The 26312-nt window shown below is 39.4% G+C and overlaps 1 protein-coding gene across 1 annotated transcript in view; it reads right to left on the reverse strand.

Moving 5' to 3' along the window:
* Nucleotides 1-26312, reverse strand: part of NPAS3 (neuronal PAS domain protein 3) — a 586029-nt gene that overhangs the window by 56992 nt on the left and 502725 nt on the right. The window contains exon 6 of the mRNA XM_062576748.1: nucleotides 3327-3445. Coding sequence (XP_062432732.1) covers nucleotides 3327-3445 — 119 coding nt within the window. The remainder of the gene's footprint in view (nucleotides 1-3326; nucleotides 3446-26312) is intronic.

Here is a 26312-nt window from a genome sequence, read left to right on the forward strand (position 1 = left end):
AATGTATCACTGGACTGGAACAAAGTGTTCTGCAATTAAAACTAGCTTTCACATATGTCTAAGAAAGTCAGACAACAAAAATATTGCAGATGGGATAAGTGTTCAGCAGACATAATTTTGACCCTCCACTGGAGGCAAAAGAAAAGGAGATAAAATGGAGAAAAGGAAAATCCAAGTGAAATACAAGACTATCTTTTTATTGACGAAAAAATTGAGAAAAGGGTGAAGTGACACATTTTCAGAGAAAAACACAGCAAGTCTTTGCATCATGTATCTTAGACAACAGCTGTAATAGTAATACATTCTGAGGCTTACACTGAATGGAATTATTATCATTTTTTTCTTTTTATTTGTTTTCATTGTGTTTTGTCAGCTGACTACAAGTTTTGTCTCTTTTGTAAGATTGTAGATTTACTCCCTGAAAACTGAACCGCTCTCTAGCACTATATGTTAAGCCTTTTCCTATAAACTCTGAGCCTAAGATTGTTATAAATAGGGAAAACCAAATTCAAGGAGGTAGCTGGAAAACAGTGAAAAGGAAGGGGAGGAGGATTAATCTTGTAAGAATCTTCCCATTTCAGACATTTAAGGTAACATTGTTTATGGTAAAAAAAGGCCATACCTCCATCTGTAGGGATAATTTAGGGCTAATTAAAGCAGTCCAGGAAGGGACTATACAAGTGGTTCACTTCAAGGCAGAGAAGTCTGGAACGGACTCTCTTTGAGGTATACCTACAAGGTCTGTGCAAGCCTATTAGTGTAGTTCTTTGTTGCAGTATATCTCTTCATAGAAAATTAACCTGGACTAGATCAACCCAAATGATTAATCAATCTCATTCTCTAACCTTTTTCTTTTTTCAATTTTATGTGATTTTCCTGAGGCAGGGCTCACTCATACTGAAAATTGCCTAAGCATTTTGTGGACCACCTCAATCATTTGCTGTCTAAAGAAAACAATCTTCCGCAGTCCTCAAAGCAGGGCAAAAATGGAGACGAGGTTCTGAACTCAGCAAGAGTTTGGGATGGAATGCAATCACTGCACAGAAATGCAACATTTTGTCGCTGCTGGAGGGCTGAACCCATCTGAGCTGAGTATCTTTGACAGATCTAAAACCAAGATGCCATATTCCCAGCACACTGCTCCTGAATAATGTTTGTATGCCTGATAGGAGAGTCACGTGCCCTATGAGCTTTGTTGATATTAAATAACTATTTTTCCCTTAGTTAATTACTTATAGCTGTACATTCATAAGGCTCACGACTCCTTCTTTATTTTAGTAAAATATATTCCTGAACAAATTATAGCAGTCTTAAATTTGTTCTAGCATCGAACTTTTGGAAATCAAGTTTCAGTAACCATGTTTTGGAAAAGCCATTAAAGTATACTTCACGTGGCTGGAGGTAGCTAAATTCAGCCAAATGCTGTCAGTTATAAAGTTCTCCAAAACATCCAGAAGCAGAGGAACTATTCCTCTATGCTTACATCTGCCTAGGATTTGTGCACTATTTACATGGTTTTACTCATGGTGACCTGCTGACGCCTCATGAAAAAATTTGGAAAACCCAAACGTTTTATTTCCAGCCAGTTTTGTCAGCTATCATCTTTTCTGTATTCTCCATTCCTTGCAACTAGGAAAAGTTGCCTGAAAAAATGCTATCTGATCCTTCAAAATTCACTTGCTACTTTCTCCTTATTTGTTACCCAAACTCATTCTCCTGTCTGTGACATCTCAATTAAAATTTCCAATGATTCCAGGAGGCATCAGCAGATCTTAGAAGAGATACTAAACTATATGATAAACCATACTATCCCTTCTGTGGAATAAAGGATCTACTGTGATTTTCAAAAATCTTCTGAATTTTAACAAGTAAAAACTCACCTTCTGATTTTTTAGTCAAACATTAGCACATAAAAATATTTTATGCTAAAACATTGGCATGAGTGTAACTTGGTAGCAAGTTGGAGACACCTACAAAGTCATTCATGTGTCTTCCCTGTTCTTTTCACCTATAGCTGGTGAAAAATGTCAGACTTCTCTAGCTTTTCCCGCTACACTTGCAGAAGAAAAAAAAAAAAATCCAGCAAAGCAAGTTCTCTGCCAATGTAACTCTACCCTAGCCTAGATGGACCATGCCTAATCCTGAAAATGGACATCACTCATGAATTTGCCTTCTTCCTGAGACTGACAGTCAGTTTTGATACCTTCTGAGACTTGGAAACCTATCCAGGATGAACAAGTACTGAATCCATTCTTTCAGATGGTGACAAATAAGCAGTCATCAGATCATAGCATTTAGTACCTTAAGAAATCGTTGATTTGGAACTAAAATGTCATTAACAACCATGTGAATCACCCTGATCCAGAAGTTATCCAAAAAAAGGACTCCCATTTATTTACTGAAAAGAAGATATTTCTACCATGCTGTTTACCGCTTAGGTAGACTCCTTTGATGTTATATTTACAGAGAATTTTTTGGGCTGAGTGAATTGGGAAATTTATTTCAAATCTACTCTAAATCTTCCCCTGAAAACTAAAAAAAAAAAAAAAAAAAAAACACTTTCTCAAAGTTCTTAAACAAACAGTGATGAGCGTCTTCTTTAAATAGGTACACTTTCTCAGACTTACTTCTTAACTTCCTTCCTTTATCTTGCATAATACTTAAGGGATGAAATACTTCATTCCACAAGCTGACAATGTTAAAAATGCTATTCCTCCTAGTTTTAGTGTACTGATAGCTACAGGCACTAGGAGCGATATATGACTAAAGAAAAATGAGATTACTGCTGATAAGGAACAAGAGACTTCAAAATCCTTAAAGAGTCAGAAATTCAGCAAATATGATCCCCAGCAGCAGATGCCCCTCAGTCTGACAAGCGAAGAAAAATGGTGGAAAAGTACTTGCTGTGGCTTGTTGTTTCCTCCAGCCAGGATGGTGGAGAAATTAAATAGTCCTACCTCTCTGAGGAAAACCTAACCCAAAGAGAGACTGGACAGCCAAAGCAAATGAGCAGTTATTTTCCACCACGGAGTGACGTTACCGTGACTCACCTTGCTTGGTAAAATACACCTTTGCTCCGGGAGCGCTGCTCGTTCGAAGGCGAGCACGCTGCTGCGAGGAATGTTTGTCGTAGGAACGCTCAGTCTAAGGGAGGTGCAGCTCCTCTGCCAAACCTCCCGCTGGAAATGCTTTATATTAACGATTCTTTAACAAAAGGAATGAAACACATGCAAATGCGAAATTCTGCCGACTATTAATGTGTTCCTGGAACATGAATGAACATAAATTGAAAACGTCAATATTTCGTGGCGCAGCGCAACCCTTACCTTGTATCCGGATGATTTGATGTGCACTCCTCGCTTGGTCAGGGTAGATTTCATGCGGATGAAAAAAGAGCGCTCTAGAGTGTTGTCAGTGGTTAGTAAACTGGGGCTTGTCGATTCCACTAGGGAACAGAAAAAATACATATACACATAATTTAGATTTTATACATCCCGTCTAAGCTACTTTTCAGGTGCAGTCCTTGAACTCACTGAAAATAAATGACTGATAGATGCTAAGAGTGTTGTAATCAATTTACCTCGTTTAGAAAATGTTTACTTAGCAAAAAAAAAAATTTTGAAAAATACATGAATACTCAGTAAGTCTCATTTTCAAGTTATTCTTCCCACAGAATTTTTAACACAGATTTGACTAATTAACCCTTTCCTGCACTTTTTTTTAATGCTTGGGGTTATTTTGATAGGTTTTGGTGTTGTTTCTTAAAACTGTAGAGTTCCTCAATGTTCTGTGAAAGGCAAAGTCTCACTAAGGAAGCAGTTGTGTCTGCTGAAAGAGGCTACAAATTCTGCTACAGAATTTTATTCTGTGGTCTCCACTCCTTGCTTGCAGTGACACTTCAGCTAAGTCACTGCGCTTTTTGAGCGCCTTCCTTTCCCCAGGACTTCACGTTAATTATTATCAATAAAGCACTGAGCAGCCTGAAGGCAAAAATGCTCATGTAAATTACTACTACTACTATTATTAGCACTATTATTAACATTAATTCTTAGTGACTAATCAGCCACTAATGGCACATATTCATAGCCAAATTGAAGTGGTTTCCTCCTTAAAACTGTAAATCTCACTTTTGTGTCTCATTCCCTCAACGGTAACTACTTTAAAATAGAAAATAAATACTCTCAGTATACATTATAATATAGTGGGAATAACACTACGCAGCACTGAGATATTCCCTATATAATCTTCGTTACTGCCATTTTAGCCCTGATAACCAACAGTTCCCTTCCCCTCCCCAAAATCCTGGTCACGGCCAAATGCTGCAAGCGGCTTACAAAAAGGCGGCACCATGAGAGGTTAAACATCTCTGAGTTTCACTGAGTAACTCTGAATAAACAGCTCTCTGCAGGTATTTTGCTAATATCTTGCAGAATCTACCAAACTCGTGGTAGAAACTATTCCAGGTGTTTAAAAAGCATTTGTTACGCAGCCGAGGAAAGCACCAAAACTTGTTTGGGAGCTCGGGATTACCTCGAATCGTCCTTGTTCTAATGCGGTCGCATTTTCCCGTATTTGTGACATTTGCGATGATATAACTGACAACTGTGCCCCCTTTTGGAGTGCCTCTCTGAAGGTTTTTTTTGTTTTAGAGAGCATGAATTCGATGTCATTTTAAATGTACAGCTCTTTATCACTTGAGGGAAAAGCAGAGCCATGTTATATTTAGTACTTTCATTTCTTCTGATTAAATATGAATTACTATGAAATTTTTCTCATCATCTAACACGCCATAATACGCCAACAGCTTTTTAATACACTATATAAGCACAAACTTCTGCTCTAAGAGTTTAATTTGCCCCTCTAATCCAATCACATCAACCTTATTTCTCTTATCAGAGATTCCCATTTTGAATTAAATGAGCTCATTAGTTTTAATCAAAAGCAGAGAGATCAAAACTTAAACGTAAATGCTTTAGATCAGAACTGTCAGTCAGCCGTGCAGTTCTATTTTACTAAAACACAAGATCAGAGACCCTTAGAACCAATTTTTTCTCGTAAGGGATGCCAAGAGCTTGAAGATGCTGTATCTTTTTATTATTATTATTATTATTGCTCCCAAGGACAGATTATACATTTAAGGTTAGACTTAATTTAGAGTATTTTTTTTCATCCTGGTGGAAATGGAAAAGTATGCCAATCTGCTGTTGTCTTTTTCACATTTATTGGTGCGGGTCCTTGGAGACCTGAACAAATGTGAAGCCATCAGAATCCATGCAACAAACCTGTCCTCAAAAAATTCAGCTCTCTTTAGCAATATCATCTGAGAAATGAAACTCTCAAAGGAAAGAAATGTGTTTCAGGTCCAGGACAGTGGAACCCTAAACCAGCAACCAGGGTCTCCGGGAGAGCAGAAGCACTGGTAAGATGAGGATCATTATTAATTATTACTGTTATTACACAGTATCTGCAGTGCAGTACTTAAACAGTACATTAAGAAACCACAGCATGGGTGCTTCCTGCTGTGTGAAGAAACGCTAAAATCAGCCTAACAAGCGTAGTTGTGGCGGTCCAGCACGTCAGGCTCCAGCACAGGCAGTAAGTACGGTATGTCCGCACGCGGTCTATGGTAATTACCTAAACACACAGAAGTTGTGTTAATTAAACACACAGTACCTCCCGCCTGAAAAATGATCCGGCAAAAAAAACAATACGTATGTACCATCCCCCAGAAAGCGAAATTAAAATTTCTCTTTCATGCACATTTTTGTGAAAGGAATGAACAGCTGAGACCTAGTAGGAGGCTCCTGACGTCGACGTTTGCTAGGTTCTTGTCCCCCTCCATCCTGAGCTTAAATTTTGCTGCTACTATCACGTGTACAAAACCTACATATCTCTGTAAGTGAATGTTACAAAGTGCATATAAAATATCCAGCAGACTGAAACAGAGTCTGTCATATAAATATGCATTCAGAAGCGTTTGATTTTCTTTAACAGAAAGTACCTGAGAGTGTATATGTGAGATGGGATTAGTTACCTAAAAGTCCAGAACAGCTTATGAACATCATTCTGAATTTCTCTCAGGAGAGAACCATTATGGCTGGTAATACAAATCTGCATTCAGAGTTGCACCAACCCACAGCAGAAACTGTAACAACGCTAACTCTGATTATGCATGCAGTATTTTAAAAATAGGATGTGTACAGAACACATCGGTGTCAGTGAGATTTGCACAGAAATATGTGGAATACGGTCCGTTATGACTTCTCAGGAATTGATTTTAAGATGCCTATCACTCAGCCTTTTCATATTTTCAATTATGTCAAAGGAGGCTAGTAATCTGAGGAACATCAGAATGAAACTCGGTAGCAATTCATTTTTTCAAGTTTTTTTTTTTTTTATTATTATTATTTGTACTTTTAGTACCTGAAAACGCCTGAAATAGGCAAGGTCCATTTTTATTGATATTGTAGTAACTAAAGATATCTTTTACACTGAAAAATAGTGCTCCTGGACTGAATTTGCTGAGTCTAAATCTAATGTTGAGTTATAAACCTCTGAAACTGTGTGTTTCGAATGCTAATAGTGCGAAAAAGTCACTGCACACCGAGTGTGAACGAAAGCACTCTACGCTCTCAGGCTCAGAAGTGCAGAAAGCAAGTCCAGCCTGTCTTTGCAAAACAGGTAATTGTGCACTCTGCCGAGAAAGCACTTGCTTTTGCGTGTCCTTAAATATCTTCATCAGGTACTACTAAAGGAACAAACCTCTTCTCTTTCCGTTCCCGAAGTTACTACTGCAGTATGAGATCTCTGGGCACACAGAACATATTCTGTGTCTCAGCGGGCATGAGGCTGTAACCCTCCCTTTCAGTACAAAAGTGTCATAACCATTAAAACACCAACAAAGAACCACAGAGCCAAGTGGGGAGCTAACACGAACTAATGCCCAGACCCACAAAATTGCTCAGTTAGCTCTTCCTCAGCATCTAAGCATTTCTTGGTGAACCAGCCTTGCAGCTCTGATGCTGATGGCTTGGAGACAACCTTGGGCCCGGACCTTGCAAACAGCGCGACGTTGCGCGACGCTTAGCTTTGCAGACTGGAAGAGTTCTGCTGACGTGCAACGGGACGTGCACTGATGGGTGAACACGCGTGTAAGTGGTCGGAGGACTGAGCTCCGTGGCTCTGATCCTGCAACGACCTGGAAGTGTCCAGCAGCTGTGTGCAGCCTGCCTAAGTTCAAGCTGCAGAGCAAAGCACTGTAGAACAACGCAAGTAATTGCTATCTCACAGCACCAGCACAAGTACCTTCCCCAAGATTCACAAGCACATTCATATTCAGATAAACAATTTGTCCCCCAGGAGAGAAGCAGCTCCAGATTTGATTTATATCTTAAATAAGGAAATGCTGCCAAAGCAGTCTAAATAAATCTTCACCAACTTCTGGCCTTTTTTTTCCTCACATGCATTAAAAATAATTGAGAGAAGAGGAGAAAAATAGCATCTGCCCATGCAAAATAGACAAAAGATAGGCCCAAAAGAGGGCCAGAAGTTACAGAGAAAAAGGCAATAACCAGCAAGCAGAAAACATAAAGGAATTTAGGGGGCTTGGTGGGGAAAAAGCTTATGCTTCAACATACAGAAAATTCTGGATTTGGTGCAGTTTCAGGACATTTTCACCTGTCCTTAATTTCTCTTTCTTGAAAACAGGAGCCTATGCAGCTTTTAAGAGATGTTTTCAAACACCATCCTTACAGCTCTTAAAAAGGAAAAAAAGGGAGCTCTTCTCATGTCCTCTTCTAAGCCTGCAAACCGCTTCCCACATTTTCTTAAAGTCTGATAACTCTGCATAGGCACTGAGAGCCATTATGTTCAGATGAATAATTAGGTAATATAAATCTATCATTTTCAGTTGGAATAGATGTTTCTTTGTAAATGCTTCTATTTCTTTCTGTGCAGTTTATTGCCTGTAACCAGGCATTAAAAGACTTTCTAGGAAAATTTAACCTTGAGCAGTTAACTGTCCTAGTTTTTCTCATATTATTGCCTCTTAAAGTGTGTTTTTAATCAGAAAAGTGACTCTCAGAAAAGCATTGTTTCCAAGCTCATTCTCTCTCAGGAACTTACAGATCAAATTTGATCGTTTTATCAGCTGAAAGATAGATTTTTCTAACTACTGGCCCAGCAAATACAATTCAAAAGCTCCAAGTCAAGACAATTTATTTCCAGTAAGTGTGCAACTATGAAATTATTCTTAGCACCTGTGAAAATGCTTGGTTTTAATGGAATGGGTTAAATCTGACTGCAGGTTGGTCGTGGGCAAGCGCTGGAAGCTAAAACTTGATATAGGAAGGTGCTGAAGACTGGACTATTCCGACGAAGAGCCCGGGTGTGCTTAGGGGCGTGAGCAGTCCCCCCTGGAGATCGACTGGTGGGCACAAGCCTAGTAATTTATTGCTGTAACTGCTCCGGGGATCTCACTCGAATGCTCAGCATCTTGCAAAATCAAGGACTCAACTTTGTTGAAGTTGTGGGAGGCAAAGAAGAGTCTAATTCATTCTCCCAGGGCAATAGAATAAGCTGTGGGAATACTACTGTTGCTATAACCTATTATGGTTATAAACAGGAACTCAAATTCCTGAAAAGGTTTTGTATCTTCATGGTACCTGTACCAAACTTGCTATGACTCTTAAAATTTCAGTTTTGCTATTTACTGAAATAAAGCTGGGGAAGTCAGGAATTGGGAACCGGGATTTTGGTGACTTAGTTCCCTTCTTTCCTTTTTACAGCGGGAATAATGCTGGGTTCTGGCCAAGACCTGATTGAAAAGAGAGAGGCTCAGGGCACCTCGTCCAGAATAAATGGAAAGAGCAATGACTTCCTCTAAACAATTTATTGCTAGGTAATGCTTTCGGGCAAGATAACAAACTGTCATTCCACCTGCACGATGGAGACAATTCACTTTTCATGACCTATGAGCCTATTAGAAACTCAAAGGCATAAAAACTTTAAACCCTATCAGACTTCTTTCAAAGACTGGGTTTTCTAATGTTCATTTGTGGGTTTTTCTAATCCCTTCAGATTTTCCAAATCAACAACTTATAGAGTGCACTGGCATCCCAGATTGCTTCAATTAGTTTGCCATTGTGTAAAATTCTTAAGTTTTTTAAACTAAATTGACAATGATTCTTCACGTATATATTTTTTAATAAAACAATTTCTTAAACTAACTCTGTAATTGCTGGGCTGCACATCCAGCAGAACTCTCCCTTAGGGCCAGTCGTGATTCAGCTCACCAGTATGCACAAATGCTTGGAACTGGGAGGACAAGTGACAAACACGCAGCCATATACAGACAAAAGTACGTGCATTCTAGCAGTGATTTTTTTCACATCAGCCAGAGAAACAGGAGAACAAGGATAATCTCTGAGTCTGTCTTCCGCACTGTGGATTTATAGAAGTTCCAGTGCTACATAGGAATTGGCTGACTTTAGCTGTTTGGCCACAATACAGTGTAGTACTGTGCTGGTAATATTTGTTAATTTGTGTAGTTAATTCTGACTTTTTTTGATATGTTGAAAATTTCCTTCAAAGGGCATAGTGAAATCTCCGATGCTTAACTACATAAAACTTAACCGTACAAAATATCAGAAATGCACAGGGAACAGTTCCTTCATTTGAGGGATGAATTCTGTGACCAGGGGCTCAATTCAGCTGCCCCCACACAGTTGCCTACGGCACCTTCTGGAGTTGCCCACGGCACCCGAGACGTGCACAGTTACGACACGGGACCTCCAGAAGACCCATGCCTTTCCTGAGCAGAAGATGGATGCGAGGTGTGACTCAAGTAGCACAAGTTCTCTACCTCTGGGCAACCTATCTTTGGGTAGTAAGTCTGGCCAACTCCCATCCGAGTGAGGAGGAATACTATGAAAGGAGTTGGATCAAGTTTCTGATTACTATTTTATCACTTTTAACATCTTGCCTGGTCTGTTGCTTGGGGCTTAGATTGCACAGGCCAACATTCAGGCCCGTGTAAGTGGACACACCAACCTTTTAAATGCGCTTGGGTTATTCCCCAAAACACATCACACTTTACACTAACCACAGGCAAAGTAAGACAGAATTCTTTAAAGGATCATAATCCTGTTTTACCTGTGGCTAAGCAAAACTGTGCATGCACTTACTGGTAAAACTAATTTTAGTTTCACACACTAACATGCCTATACAAACAATGCAATTTTAATGTGCAGACTGCATTTGTCTGATAGTCCATGCCCAGTTCGCAGGTTTTTTGAGTGCAAACACTGCTTGCATACTATATTTTGGGCTCACAAAAGACTGCACTTGCAGAGAAGTAAGCCAGGTTTTGAAATGCTCTCCTATGCTGTTACAAATAATGAGCGTACCCTATACGTTTTTTAATCCAGCCTAGGTCATCTATGTACTGACTGTGGTTATGTAGGACAAACAAACGTAAAATCCATTGATAGACTTTCCTTATATAGAAAAATTTTTGAATGTTCTACTACCCTTGCAGAACCAAAATCATCTGAACTGCTCTTTACTTGACTATGAAGTATTATTCTTTTTAATGCCTCTCAAAACCTCCCTTATTATTAATATTCCTTCAGTCTAGAAAAATGTCTTATTTGGCTATTAACTCCCAATGTAGGCAACTTACTTCCCATGTAAACTTTATCCCACAAAATTCTTTACATGTCTGGTAAAATACAGAACTAGTTAGGTGCCAGGATAGAGCCATAAATAAAGTGTTGCCAGGATGAAGCTATGAATAAGATTTTCATTACTCCTGCAACTTTGAAAGATAGATTTTACAACAAATTTTGGTAGGTCAGTGATCTATGAAATACATACAGCCTTTCTGCCTGTTTGAAAACAACATAATAAAGATTCGCTATTAAAGGAACTAATCACAGTAGGAAATTTTGACTCTGAAAACCCTTTGGAAATGTTACAGTCTGCTGGGCTTCAATCCATTATCTAAACACTTGCAAATGTATCCACATTCATCCAATAAACCAGAACAACCCTAGAAGAGCTGTTATGGTCCAGTGGGTGAGTGGTACATAAACCATACCGGGCATGAAGCTCAAACGCCCGTCTACATTTTTACATTTAAAGTCGATTTATTTTAAGCCAAGGAATAAATAATCTGACTCGACCTGTTGGCTTGGTTTCACGTGAGGTCAGCAACACTTACAAATCTGCCAGCTTCCGCGATGGTCCCAGGGAAAACGCGCTCAGTGGTGGTGTTTCCTTACATCGCAGCCGGTTCGGACGGAGCGCAGCCGATGCCGAGGAAAGGCACCGACGCTGGGAGAGCGCAGGATCACACGTAACAGCAAATCCAACCCGTGTTACGGAACGGATGTGGAGTAAAGAAACTGGGAAACGCGGAAACACCCGAGGAAAAAGGGTTCACCAGGGTACGTGCTTCGAGGGCAAGAGCTTCAGGGAATTCCCTAAGAATTCCCCGAGATCCTGCACGAAACACAGGCCCAGTCCCGAAACCTCCTTGCGGCTGCGGCTGATCCGCACAGCCGAAACGACGCTTCTCCTGGCCGAGGAGGTTCCCGTACCCGCTGCTGCACACCCTCCTTGAGCACAGCGCTGCCATTAATGCTGATGCCATCCCCCCCTTCCACGTCCTAGAAGGATCAGCTGAAGGGTTTTTTTTTTTTTCCCCTCTTTGCTAGTTTTCTGCTTTTGCCTAGTAACTCGTGAATCATTAAGTGACACTCTGGAGCAGAGCTGTGAAAATAACTGTGGTTCAGAGCTGCCAATAATGGCCCACTAAAGTTCCTTCCCAGCACATGGCATAAAAAAGCCTCCAACAAACATAAAAAAGCCCCTTCTGATGTTGCCTAACATTGCCAGCCTGCTCGGGCTTAAAAAGCACAATAAAGAGGTTGCTTTCCAGATTTTCATATGCCAAGTGGGAGGTGCCTTTTGGTGGAGCTTTCCCCCGAGGGAGAGAAGGGCAGTTGAGCTGCCTCACGCTGCTCGCAGTCGATGTTTGGATGATGCCACTCCGGGGAAACACACGCAAGTGTCAAAGTCAAGCTGCTACTAGGGGATGCTTCTGTACTCGGCAACTCAGCAGTAGGGAAGTTCAAGAGAAAAAACGGGGCGTCATAAAGGTAGTCTTGGAGAGCACACGACATCCATCCTGCAGCAGCCTGCGTATGCCAAAGAACAAGCAGTATGAATACAAAAAGGGCATGTTTGAAATCTTAATGGAATACCCCGGTAAACAGAGCCACCTGAGAAATCTATTTCTTCAGAAAATACCTTTTGTGCTGCTGGGATATTTTGGGGATTCTTTTTCCAATACCTGTGTCCTGGATCTAGTGAAGCAATGCTTTTATCACGACTATAAAATGGTTACGAGCCAATTCCTCATATAAAACAGTCAGTAACAGTGGGGCTTTTTTTACGACAGACATGATGTCAGACAGAGGGCATCAGGACTTAGTCTTGGTACTACAATACAAAATAACAATACATAAACACCTTTGTGAAGGCAGCTTGAAACCCCATGTTTTCTATTAAAAAGTCATGTTCAATCTTCACTGTTGATAGAACAGAATAGCTAACACAGAGAACATTGTATATCAGAAAGGTCAATAGTTATTATGAGCTACAAATATATTTTTTTTCCATCCTTCAGGCTGTTTAGCGCATATCACAGCATGAGCAGCTGTCTTCTTTAATGCTTTTAAAATTAGAATCCCAAAGAGGAAGAAAAAATTACATTTGCAATGATTGCTCTTTGCTTTTGTAAGTTTACTTTAATACACTATTTTATATACATGAATCTTCCATGCAGCCTAACCAAGGGGCAGTAACCGGTTGCTAGTATCTCCCGGACCACCGTATCAACGTGCATAGAATCCTGCCCAAAATCACTTTGTGCAAATCGTGTAACCTTGCCGTCTACCCGTTCTGGTTAGCCACAGGGTATCTGGTTAAACCAAGCAAGCACACAGGTGCAAACGCAGGGCGATCGGCGTAACGGCGAATGCTTACGGGCTTGGGAGCAAAAACCACGGAGGGGGAGCTGGTCTACCTGAAGGGAGGGTGTCAAGGGGATGGGGACAAACTCTTTTCGGTTGTCCCGTGTGACAGGACAGGAGGCAATGGGCAGAAATTGAAGCACAGGCAGTTCCGCCTGACCGTGAGGGGGAATTTCTTCCCTGTGAGAGTGACGGAGCCCTGGACCAGATTGCCCAGAGAGGTGGTGGAATCTCCTTCTCTGGAGATCTTCAAGGCCCGCTTGGGTGCAACCCTGTCTAACATGCTCTAGGTGACTCTGCTGAGCAGGGAGGTTGGACTAGATGATCTCCAGAGGTCCCTTCCAACCTTACTGATTCTGTGATTCTATGATTCTACCCCATTCTGTTCGCTCTGAAGATGGTGAGAAGGGGTGGTAAGCTTGTTGCATCATCTCACCTTTTATTTTTTTCTGTCATGGTAAATAGCTGGATTCATCTTTGCTATCAGTGGCTTCCTACTTAAAATTGCAAGCACGTTTCTATTCTGCTCTTTGAATTTCAGCAGTAAGGGCTCCACCAAACTGTTCTCTTTCCCAAGTTTGCATCCTATCCAGTTGTGCATTTCCATGTCCAGTGTGAACTGGCATTTTATAAATATTTTGAAGTGCAATCCTCTTCTTTATAAAACAACTTTGGAGCTCTTTTAAAACAATTCTATAATCAAAAAATGTTGCAGAGTAAAAAGTCACATGTTATGAAGGGAAAGGTATGCTTCTAACTCCTTGACACAATGAAAAGTGTCAGGCCGATATGCAAACTGCAGGGCAAAGAGGAAAACACTGCCCGCTTTGCAGGACGAGTAGAAGTCCTGTTCTAATGTACCTTCGGAACAACTTTCCCCAGCTGCATGGCTTCACAGTTCAGAAGACAGCCAAGTAATACTTCTAATATGTCAGAAAATAGATCATTTCACTTAGTCAGACAGAATCTCATTATCCCTGTCAAAAACCAGTATGACTAACACTGTTATTTTTAAAGAAAAAGAACAATGGAAAAACTTAAACAATATAAATTCTCCCATCCCTTGCCCAAAACAAGTAACGCTTGAAAATACTCAGTGAATAGAAACATTACTTAAATATGAAAATACTTATGTCCTCGGCATTGTGCATCCCGGATTGTTTCAGGATGCCATTAAGGTTTCTATCAGCACAGGACGCGTTGTTCAACCGTTCCCGCTCCTCCCTCGTACAGAAACCGCACGACAGAGCGAAACCACGCAGGCAGCTAATCCTGCTACCCCTAAGGAGCGTGTCGGGACAGCTGGAGCGACAGGCAGCTGTTACTAACTTAAAACAGGGCAACAATATTCCTGAGATGCACTGAGTGGTTCCTACTCATATATGTCAGCATCTATAGGGTTATTTGCTTATGCAGCGTTTACCAAAAAAACCCCCAAATAACAACAAACACATGCTATTGAAATTCAAAGAGAGTTAAGAATAAGTGTCTCCAAAAATGACAGACTTAAGCCTGCAGAAAACAAATGCCTAGTACTATTCCAGTGGACCGCAGCCACGTATTTTTCTTAGGAAATAACTCATCCAAATTATTTGGTGAAAACAAATGTCAAATGAACCGGACATTCTATTTTTACTATTATTACTTTCCTTTATCTATTTATTTTGCACTGCGGAGTTAGAAAGATTTTTGACAGACACAATCAGAATCTGTCATATTATGCAGGAAAACAGAGCATTTTAAAAATCAGCCTACAGCACAGGTATTTTGGCAGATTTATCACAAGGCTTGAAAGGTAAACACTTAAGAGAAGGAATTCTGCTTCTTCTCTGTCTTTGCTTTATTTTAACAACGAGAATAACAACATCTTTTTCCCTTAATTCCCCCTCAATTCAAGCTTTAAGAGCAACAAAGCCAAAACCAAGATAATATCAAAAGATGATCAGTAATTGCTCTTTTTGTTAGCTCTCTAGTATTGCAAACTGAGTAACTTGGAGAACAACTACTCAGAGACAGACAGAATATTTATTGTACGATTGGCAAAACTTCTCTAGCACAGTATTTGTTGAGTTTTTCAGAGTTACAGTTTTTCTACATTGCATTTTCACAACCCCGGAGCTTGCACTATTTTTTTTTCCTGCAAGTTTGAAGATCACCCCATGGATTAACAAATGATTGAGGATTCTCTCTTAAAAGACTCTTTAAAAAACTGTCAGAATCAGCCTGAGACAAAGATTTATTATGAACTATTTAAAGGGCTTAATATATGTATCCCCAAAGAGCCCTTGGAGCAAACTAAAAAGGAAGAATGGAATTCTCAAAGAATGGGAGAAAATCTCCAATGCCCCACTTTCTTCACACCACGATTACTGTTTACTCAAAGGATAAAATGCCTAACCTGTCACATGAAGTCTTCAGAAGCCACATTACTGCTGATGTACAGGAAAAAAAGCCCCAAACAATGAGCCTCGACAGCAATATGCCTAAGAAAGGCAGCTGTAATTTGCTTTCTAACCTGTTCACTAACACACTAATGTGGATACATCTTGTAGAAAGAGCTGATCTCCTGACCCACACAGCAATCAAACGCCTGCCAGAGTGTTTGCTGTCACACAAGCTGTGACCATTACCTTAATTATACGTTACTGTATAACGAACCTTCCCTAATGAGCAACTCTTCTCCCACCTGTGTGCCAGCTCACCCTTCTGTCCTTGAAGAGTACCACTGCAGATGATTTCCATTTGAAATCTGAAACGGATATTCATATGCACTCCTTCCAATAGGTAATAAATAGTACATACTTTAACTAGGACACTTTATTAAGGAGCCAAGACAATTAAAATTACAAACTTATGCTTAGGAAAGGCAATTGGAAAGAAGCACACAATACTTCTGGTAAATTTCAAACAGAGTTGAGCTTTTGTGTTTACACATATCTATATTTACTATCCTTTTAGACTTACAGAAGTATACAAAATATTTCTCTATTTAAATTTTTTGCTTTGAGCCTAAAAATAGGATTAATACCCAGGTCCATAATAACATAAATGTTTTGCTTTCACTGATATCCCACAAGTTGGATTGCATCTTCTATTTTCTGTCTCTTTTCCAGTGTTTTATTTTCTTCAGTGGTCTGATATTTAGAACATTTCCACCTGTATTACAATTTACATGTTATCATATCCCTATGAACAAGTGAAAGACAACTTTGCTCTCTGCAGAAGTTATCTGTGATTTATCTCAGATGCTTCTGATACCGGTAAAAATCGGAAAAGAATGAGGCAAAGGAGTTTGGTTTTGGCTTTTGCCTGTCTGCGTTATTAGCCTCTCTTTTTCTGGGGCAGTCTCAAGATTGTATCTGTCCACGCTAACACATGCCTAAACTAAGCGAATCAGTGGGAAGAGTCTGCAGACTCCCCCTTTGGACATCTGCTATGTGTTTTACTCAAAGATGTGAGTGTCAGTGTAGAAAGATTTACAGATGTAGCTATTTACATCAAAAGAAGATCAAGAGGAACAGGGGAAGGACCTAAATACCAATTAGAGCAGACAGTTCAACAATAAAGCAATAGACGAAATTTCATATAAACAAGTGCAAGATGAAGCATACACTGGAAGAAACTACTCCTGTATATTAAGAAACAGTTTTAAAACCAGTCAATAAAAGGAATGAAAAAATATTCTCAGTGGAACTATCTGCTTTGTGTGGAGATGCTCATGACTAAAATGTCAAATGAGATGTTAGAATACATTAAAAATGGCTCTAAAATTAATAAAATATTATAATGCCATCATGCAAATTAATTGTACATGCTTTACACAGACTACTGTATTCAGTTCTGGTCATCCTGTATTAAAGATGACAACGGACATTTCTGGAAAACAGAAAACGTCTAGTGCAAGGATATATGAAGAGAGATTAACAAGATGATAAATATTTTGCTTTGAGAGCAGATAAGTATGAAGAGATGTGACAAAGGTATATAAAATAATGAACGATACACACAAGATAATATAAGAACAAGGAGATTTCAAATAAATTGAAGGGGAAACACAGCTAATAAAGGGAAAATGACAAAAAGAAGTAATTTTTTCTCCCACAGCATGCAATCTACACGATTCACAACCAGAAGATGTTATAGGGAAAAGAACTTCAAAAGAAGGATTCAGCATCTATGAGGATAACAGGAACAGCCATGCTATACTAGGTATAAGAAAATGTACATGAGATATCAAGTGTCATGCCTCAATATATGTGGTACAGTTACGCTTCCATAGATTTTACATGTCATTTGGAAACATTTGGCACTAGCTCCTCTAAAAGACAAGCTGTAGGTTTGACAGACAGTGTTCACTCATATACTATATAAATGTCTGCGTTCCTAAGAGATCCTCCTTCCATATAAACATCTGTGGCAGAAGTTTCCTCTTGTTTACTTGCCCACAACCAAATTCCCCTTAAAACTCCCCTATGGTTTCTAAGCAATCAGTAGCAGGACACAGAAAAAATTGGAGTCTCTCCACAAGGAATACACTGCTCTGACCTTCTCTGTACTTTGGTTGTTGGCTTCCAATTAAAACATTTTGATGCACTTTCTCTAGATGTTTAAAACAGTAGCACTTTCCATCACAAACTTCCTGCTAGCAGGTCTCTACTCTGCATATTAGAAAAATGCAAGTACTTTCACCTGAAGTCACTACAGGCCCTTGAATGGACTTAACATTTATCCTTAAATACAACACATTGCAATCACCCCATGTTGAAGTGAAAAACTATTTATCACCCTGTCTACATAGGAAATAGTAGGTCATAACCTCCTAGAGGTTATGAAGCAAATTAAAAGCCTGCCCTGATACTGAAAGAGACAATTCTGCAGTCATCTGGAGTCTAACCCTACTCCCAGCCTTTGAATGTGATCTACAAAAGGTGGACAAATATCTTCACAGGTGCTCTGTAACTTCCCGAAGCTTTTTCTAACCTACCAACTTTGCCTCATTTTCACAGAAGTCTAGCTAGCACTCTCTCACCCACGCTAGCATCTCAGCCAGATATCAAGACAAGGTTTACCACATTACTACACTACTGGAGTTCGAGAAGATAGAAATATAAATATAGATTTCATCTATAGACGTAGCTTTATGCCAAACCTGAGAAAAACTGAGAGGAACAATTGCTCATCTCCCTGGGATCTCACGAAGAAATAGCAATGAAGTGATTCGAAAGAGGACCTGTCTTCTTCTTCTGCAGGTCTAGAGGTACATGTCAGCAATACCTCATGATCAATGTACACCAAAACAGGGGCTGGCAGATCTAGTAACACCGGCACGAACATTTGGCATTAAATCCTCATCCCACTGAAATCAATACAAGCCTCCCAGGGATTTCAAATGAACACATTTTTATTTCTGGTCTTTGGGGACCTCTAGGAAAAGGTGATCAAAGTGCACTAAAATATCACCAATGAAGAACTTTCAATTTCGGTAGTTTCTGAATTCCCAGCCTCCCTTTCTCATCCATGTTTCATGTGTATGTAGCCATATGGCAAGCTCTGTCTGGCGAAAATACAGCTCTTCACCTTTCACTCTAGTCTCACTTCTTTTCTTGATCAGTTCAGAAAAAGACCTTTCTCTTGCCTGTCTTACAGCCCCAAAGCCATGGAGTACTTCTTTTTAGATCCTCTTCTACTTAATATTTCTAAACACTCTCTTTACACACCTTTCTACTGGCTTAACCTACAATGCTGCATCAAGCATAAGTCACTTGCTTATTCACTTTACCTATCATTTCTTTGCAGCTGAGAAGTTCCATCATCCATTCACCTGGCTGAAGGTGTCTGCCTATTCTGCATGCCCATTACGTATTCAAAAAGCTCTTTATATTTTTCTCATCCTACCACATACATGGTAGAAAGTTGCTCATTATAAACTTCTGCAAAGCTGGCCCAATGCTGTTATGGGATTGTTCATAAAAACTCTTTGCTGAAGTCTATTTCCCCAATCTTCTTTTCAGTTCAAAGATAGTTGTTACATTGCTTGTGTAGGAATGAAGGCTTTATAGAGAATAATAATAATCAAACTGTTTTCAAGGAAATTATAATACAGATGTAGCACGTTATATATTGCAATCAAAGAATTTTGCTGTCAGATGATATTGTGTATTAAAAATATTATTATAATCATTTTAATTTTACCCTGGTGCAATTTTAATGGGCAGTTATAAGGTAATCAAGTAAGACTATAAATCATACATGCAAATATAGTCTACAATACATGTGTCTAGCTACAAAAAATTACAAATAGTAATGATGAAATGAATGCGTTTTAATGAAATATCACCTAAATTCTTATGCACTGCAAAATGTGACTTGCAATTTGAAATTACCTTTAAAAGTCAGAAGGTGGTATTAGACCAATGTTGAGCCACATTCTTTTTGTACTACCTTACTGGCCTAGTCAGGACATAGCTCATTATATGGTTCACTGTTCTATGGAAAAAAATGACTTCTATGTCAATAAATTTAATTTCAGAATGACTTTGACTAAGTGATATTTATCTAACAATACAAATGAAAACCCATGTCTCTAAAAATCTGTATTCAAAAATAATGGTATTTGCCTACTTATGCACCAAAAAATCCTCCTCCTAGAAAATCCTGTTACAGTGCAAACAGTGATTTCATATAAAAATTGGTAGTAGCTGCTTAATATAATCAGACTTCAGACTGATGATAATGATTACCTCATCATATTGGCAATTTTTGCATTCTGTTAGCAAATTTTGCTTTTGCTAACATGATGCAAAAGTTGTTAATATAATGAGTCTCATTGTATTAGCAACTTTCTATTACATTAACAAAGATTAAATTTGCTAATGTAATATGACAGTCACTAACATAAGATTAGTGCAAATAGAGACCAAAATCTCTGAAGACCTCCTTAAGGTAATGCTGAACATGTAAGCAAAGCTTATTTATTTTTCCTTTGTTAACTGCACTTTGAGTGCCTGAAGTGTCACATCCATCTGCACTCACCGAATGCTCTCCAGGAAGGTCTATTTTATCAAACAGAGCCACAAGACAGTGATTAACTTTTGATATAAAATCATGAACAATCAAGTTTCCTTCCTGCAAGTGACTCATGTGAATGGATCAGCTGACACTCTTACAGCATGGAGACACTTATTCATAAAAAACGATATTAATATTGCTGAATATAGCACCTTCCATGATCAGCATGCTGATGCCTAAAAAATATTTCAAACAGATAAAGCAAAACACCTTTTGGAGCACATTGCTCATGAGGATCTCCCAAAATAAATTCCACTGGTTAGGGAGGGTTTATAAATATAAACATAAATAAATGGCTAACAGAGGAACTCAGCGTGAATTCTAGGTTTGCCTTTGTCCGTGTTTGCACACTACAATTTCAAAGACCTATCCACACACCCAGATGAGGGACTTGGAAACAAAGATATGCTCAGGAATGCATATATCAAGGAAGATTTTAGCCACATCACTGCTCCCTGTCTGCTGCTGCAGCACTGGCACCATTGCCATTCCCGGGGTAATGCTGCTTGCTTTCCTCTCCTTGTCACTTACTTCCGACGCAAGGAAGCAAAGAGCAGCTGCTGCACAGTGTTTGCATGGAGGTGTAGGTCCCTCTTCCCAGAGGAAGCCTGACCTTGCCCAGTGATGTGACTTTGATGAAAAGATGTCTTTACTCAGTCCAGGTCTAAACCATCATGAAGAGCTGCAGACAGAACCAGGGCTTCCTCTCACCTCTGATTTGGAGTCTCTCAGGCCAAACTACATACCAAATCCCACAGTCTGGGAGGTATTTTCCTGCTTGTGGACAGTCTCAGAGCAACTACAGGACAAATTTACTCTTTTCTGAAGACTGTATGCATTACAGAGACAGAATTTAACATGTTAGTACGCCTGAATGCAATTCTGGATTGACAAAAATGAAAATGAAACCCAACGGCTAGTCAACACAACAACTATTTACAGCAGCAAGCAATTAAACACTACTAAAATATTCTAAGGATAAAAACAGCTGCTTGTCTACAGTCTGCTTGTGGAACCCAGGGTGGAAAACCACGGTACCTCAGAAAGACAGTAGATGTAAGCTTTTGATCCACTCTCAATTCAGAGTAAAAGGCAGAGGCTGTAACACCAAGAATATCCTTCTAGGAATATCCTAGAAAGGAATATCCTGAGGACAGTCTCATGCAAAGAAAGACAAATTTTTGGTGCATACTCTCTGTCTTCCCTTCAGGAAAATCAGCAGTAAACTCAGCTCAGATAGCGCAGTCATTGAAGTAAAAGAGAGGAAAGGTAGAAGCAAGCCGGACTCCCAGGGAACACAGCTACTGACTCAACCAGGGATCTAGTAAATAAACTCCAAAGCTACACAGATAAGTGAGACATGCTCCAAGTTTTGATTTGCTTTGCACCCTGATTTGCTTTTACAGGAGAAGAATCAGTTTTGTGGTCATGAGAGTTAAAAAATAAGGATTAGCACATAAGAATTTTGTGAGTTGTGAAGCTACAGGAACAGTAGCACAACTGCAGGTACCACAGTCATGTCTGCAAGAAAGGGAAGAGGTTGCAGAGGGAGGTAGATATTTAACAAGGCTTATCTGAAGGGCCTTTCAGCATCAGAAGAAGAATTTAAAACTTGATTAATAGCTTTATGTTAATGTGTAATTTTCTTTTACTGTAAACAGCAGGCTAAACTGAAGAAAATCTAGCTCTGTGATATTTCAGTCCATAGTTCTAAAATAGAAAAAAATCATGAGTTTTCCATTTCTTTTCCTTCGGTCCTTGGGATCTGATTTCTGTGAATAACTGTTTAATTAGAAGACAATTGCTCCCCATCTTTCAGGGGGCGTGTGTAAGTGAAGCCCGAACCGCTTATTGTTAGGAACATGTGGCTTTTTATTTATTTTTTTTTTTGGCAAGAGCAATATTTTTGGAGCTGATTTATGATTAAATTCTAATAGAGCAAACTGTATTCTGCTGATTGAAATTTCACTGGCCCTGTTTGGTTTCCTTTTTTTTCCATACAGGAATCCTACTCTGTCTTGCCCAGTTTTATTTGATTCTGACAGTTCACAGCTGAGCAGTTCAGAGGAATACACAGCTTCCTTAATTCAGCTCACTTTACAATATCAGGGCCTGATTCAGCAGCTCTGCTTTAAAACATGCATTTGGAAGCTGTCACGGACATCACGTGAGAGACAAGCTGGTGCTCACCATTTCTGAAAATTAGGTCGCTTATTTAGGACAATAGAAAGGACTTAGGAGTTATGTCTTGAGGCACACATTACTTTCTTTTTCTTTTTTTTTTTCTTGCCAGTGCAGTCCCCTTACCTACTGCATAGAAACAAAATCATAATAATGTAATCTTGGTAAGGCAACCTGTCTTAAAAGGTTCCTTTAAACACATATGGCATTATACTACTCTTTATGTTTATGTTGACCTGTATCAATGATGATAAGATCTTTTCATAAAACTTCCACAATGCTAAAGACCTTTGGACTGAGTACAGCAAAATTTAGGTCATGCAGAGATATCACCATGAAGCAGCAAAAGCCAAAACCAGGGCAGAAATTCTAATGATATACAGCAGGCTCATACGTTTGAGGAATATATGTACTCTCTCAAGACAGAGAGGATAAGTGAAGAGAGAAAATAAGAGAAAGGATGCCATCTGACAATCTTTCAAATGTGCTTCGTATCCCATAATTGTACTCTGCCATTTTCAGCCAAAGATCAGGCTATTTGTGTAGTGCCCCAGGAGCAAAAATCCCTGCATCAGCACGGACTTCCCAGAGAGCAGAGGAGAGAGATGCTCAGGTCCTCCTGCTCCAACAGCACGTACTGCGAGAGAGATGCTCAGGTCCTCCTGCTCCAACGGCACGTACTGCGAGAGAGATGCTCAGGTCCTCCTGCTCCAATGGCACGTACTGCGAGAGAGATGCTCAGGTCCTCCTGCTCCAACGGCAAGTACTGCCCACCCTGGAGCCACTGGAGAGTCTCTGGCAGGTGCAACAGCACCAGGACCGATGTCACCTGCAGACCAGCCACTAGAAGCCAGTAGTTACATACACACTTACAAAGAGCTAATGCAAAAAAGTGGGTAGGAAAAGCACCTTACTATCCACTAACTAGATGCAGATTCCTCAAGTCTGTTGGAGCACCTAGGAGTGAGAAGAGTTGCCCACCCCACCACCAGTATAGCTTGCGGGGAGGAAGGAACAAACAGTGCACAGGCCTGGGTGGCTAGAAGAACACCAAACGTATGAAGGAGCTACCATAAAGGCTGCAGGGGTTGGAGACTTCTGAAAAAAAGGGCATTATATTACCATCCTGTCCTTAGAGAACACATTATTATTTTTAGTGTTATTTGCTGTATTAGACTGTGTGAAAGAAATAAGGTAGAAGAATTTGTCAGATGTCTTGATTTCTGCCCTTGTCAGATTATTTTGCTTAGTTTCTGATGAAAACATAAGACAAGCCTTGCAAAATTATTTTTGTGGATTTTCTTCCTAGCATCTTTTCTCTCCCTATTGCCACATCTAATATATTTATCTATGGCTCAATTACTGATTTATGTCCACTGGGATGCTAGATACATACCCTGTAAGTAATATCAGCTTTTTTTTTAATATATTTTATATAGTGAACAGATAGTAAGAATTGTATCTGTACATAAAAGCATCACAAATTTTTATTAATTAGGCTCTAAGGAAGATGCATTCCCCTGCTGAACTTTCCAGAAAAGGCAAAGTACAGCAGTTCTCTTCACTGAAGAATTTCTTCCTTTGTTATGGGATACCTGATGGACACAGTTCTGTTTTTACCAAGCACTTTTGAAAATGCCTGTCAGAAGAACACATATTTTTCAACATTTAAAATAAAAATACCCCAAAAGCTACAACAGCTTGCATGGAAGCTCCATGTATGTCCGCTTAACAAAAATAGCCTTTGAACTGCAAAGACATTTGGTGATGATTACCGTTTACTGAAAAAAGAATTACAAAATGTTATTCATCTATTTCTTTTCCTGTCCATGTGTTTATCTATCATTTTGCAGTTTTCAGCAGAGCAGATGTGCTATGACAGAAACAGCAGCTACAGTATTTGCTTCACATATAGAAACAACAAGCAAATGTGACTCATATCCGGGATTACATTAAACAAAATGGAAGAGTGACAAAAAAAATCTGTTAGTCTAACAACAGATTTTAATTGCAAACTAAATTGAAATTCATTTGTTTGAAAAAGTGTTTTCAAATGTTAACTCACAGATTTATACTGTGTCATTTGCCAAAACCGTTCCTGTTCTGGGGTAAAATACTGTTTCTCGTGAGGTCAGCAGAGCTCTCCCGCTACGTCGAGGGGGCAAGAGTCCATCCTGCTCCTTCCTTCGCCCCCGACCTCCCGCACCCCTCGACGTAAGTCACCCCCCGATGACTCACGAATTTTAGGTACACCGAACAAGCACTAAGTTTAATCTTGCCTGTTTAAAATCTACCTTTAAGGCTGCAGATGGTCAAACACGAGTAAGTATCGTCTATAAAAGATTCAATCGATAACTATCAGGCAATGACCAGCTTCAAAGACCCAGCCTTAGCATACGAGCTAGTTGTCAAGGGGCAAACTGAAACGTCTTTTTCTTTAGCAGAAGCGGGTACTCTGCTCTTGACCTATTAAAACTTTGTTTGCCGTTATACTTGCCGGCGAACAAGCCAGGCGGAAAGGTGCTGAGGAAATGAGCCAGCGTGTTCCCCAGGTGATATAAATGCTTTATCAAACTGATCCCTGCCTTGTTATGTAAACTATACCAGGTACCGTTCATTTTAAACAGAGAGATAAACAGATCTAATATGCTTCAGGGCGTCATGCTTTATGCATGAACTGCTTTTTATTTTTATATTAAAGATTTTCTTGACACAACCCTTTGCAACGAAGGAGAGCTGCAATATAATGTCTTAACTACAACCACTACAGCACCTGCAAGTTCAAAGTACTGAGACTGATATTCCCTGATCAGATAGTCCCATGCTAGCCTTTTTAATTAATTCTTAATAAACAATTAATTTTTTAGTGAAATACCTCTTGTAATGAGAAAGTCTCTCTCAAAAGATAAATGAACTAATCCTCTGAGACGGATTTTACAAAAAAAGAAAAAACTTGGTGTATCCATCTATTTACAATATTTAGCTCTCTACTCTTTGCTTTCAATTGTCTGATCTATCACTTGTTTTTCTTATTTATTATACAGTTTTCAATCTGAAGTGATATCAGATAGAATGATTTTAACCTTCCCAGGAGTAATATCCAGTATATTTTTATAGCAATGGGATTAAATTCTACTCTCAGTTTTCATGGGAGCAAATGCAGAATATCACTAAAGATTTCAGTACAGTTACTTAAGATTTGTATTGATAAAACAAGACCAGAATTTAGTCAGCTGTCTCAAATCTGAAACTGCAAAACGAAAAAGTATGCATTTATGCCCTCATTCCCAAAAATGGACCTACAAAGAACAATACTTTCAGGGCTCTCCTTTCACAACTGCGTACATTTACAGCCTGAGATTTTTTTTTTTAAATCGCTTGCTCTTGCTTTAATATCCAATATGATCTGAAATTTTGAGGACAGTCATCAACCCTGTCTGGTTTGAACTATAGAATAAGGAAGGGGAAAAAAGTGGTGGTACAGTATTTATTTATCCTACCTCAAAGAAGATTTTAAGTATACTTCAAGAGCAAATCTTAGTGCAGTCTTAATTACAGAGCCACTAGTGACACCGTATTTATTTATGTCTTTATGCAGATAGATGGGGCTGCGTGTGGCTGTGTATTTGTGCACAGCACTGCAGGTGTGTGTGCACGAGGGGTGTGTTTAAATGCCTGCTGCTTAGTTTTAGTACTGTGAATAATCCCTAATTAATTAAAAATCACTGGTCAAAATGGTTTCCTGAGTATTGTTTGCATTATAGTTAAAACAAGAGCAATTACACTAGTGCTGCTGAGAATCAGTAGCTTTACTCTGCTTTACTTCATTCTAGGCTGAAAAAATTTCACTGCATGATAGAAACCCTTGGTTTATCAAACCCCTATGGACACAGGCAGCCGAAATAGCACGGTTTTAACGCTGAAGGTATCAGATTAACAAGTGGAACCTGGCTAACATAACATCCTCCACTAAAGGCTGGTTTGTTTATATTCATACTGTAATGTTTACTTCAGGACATATTTCCT

This window comes from Rhea pennata, chromosome 5 (genome assembly GCF_028389875.1).
Source record: "Rhea pennata isolate bPtePen1 chromosome 5, bPtePen1.pri, whole genome shotgun sequence".
In the NCBI taxonomy this organism is placed as follows: Eukaryota; Metazoa; Chordata; class Aves; order Rheiformes; family Rheidae; genus Rhea; species Rhea pennata.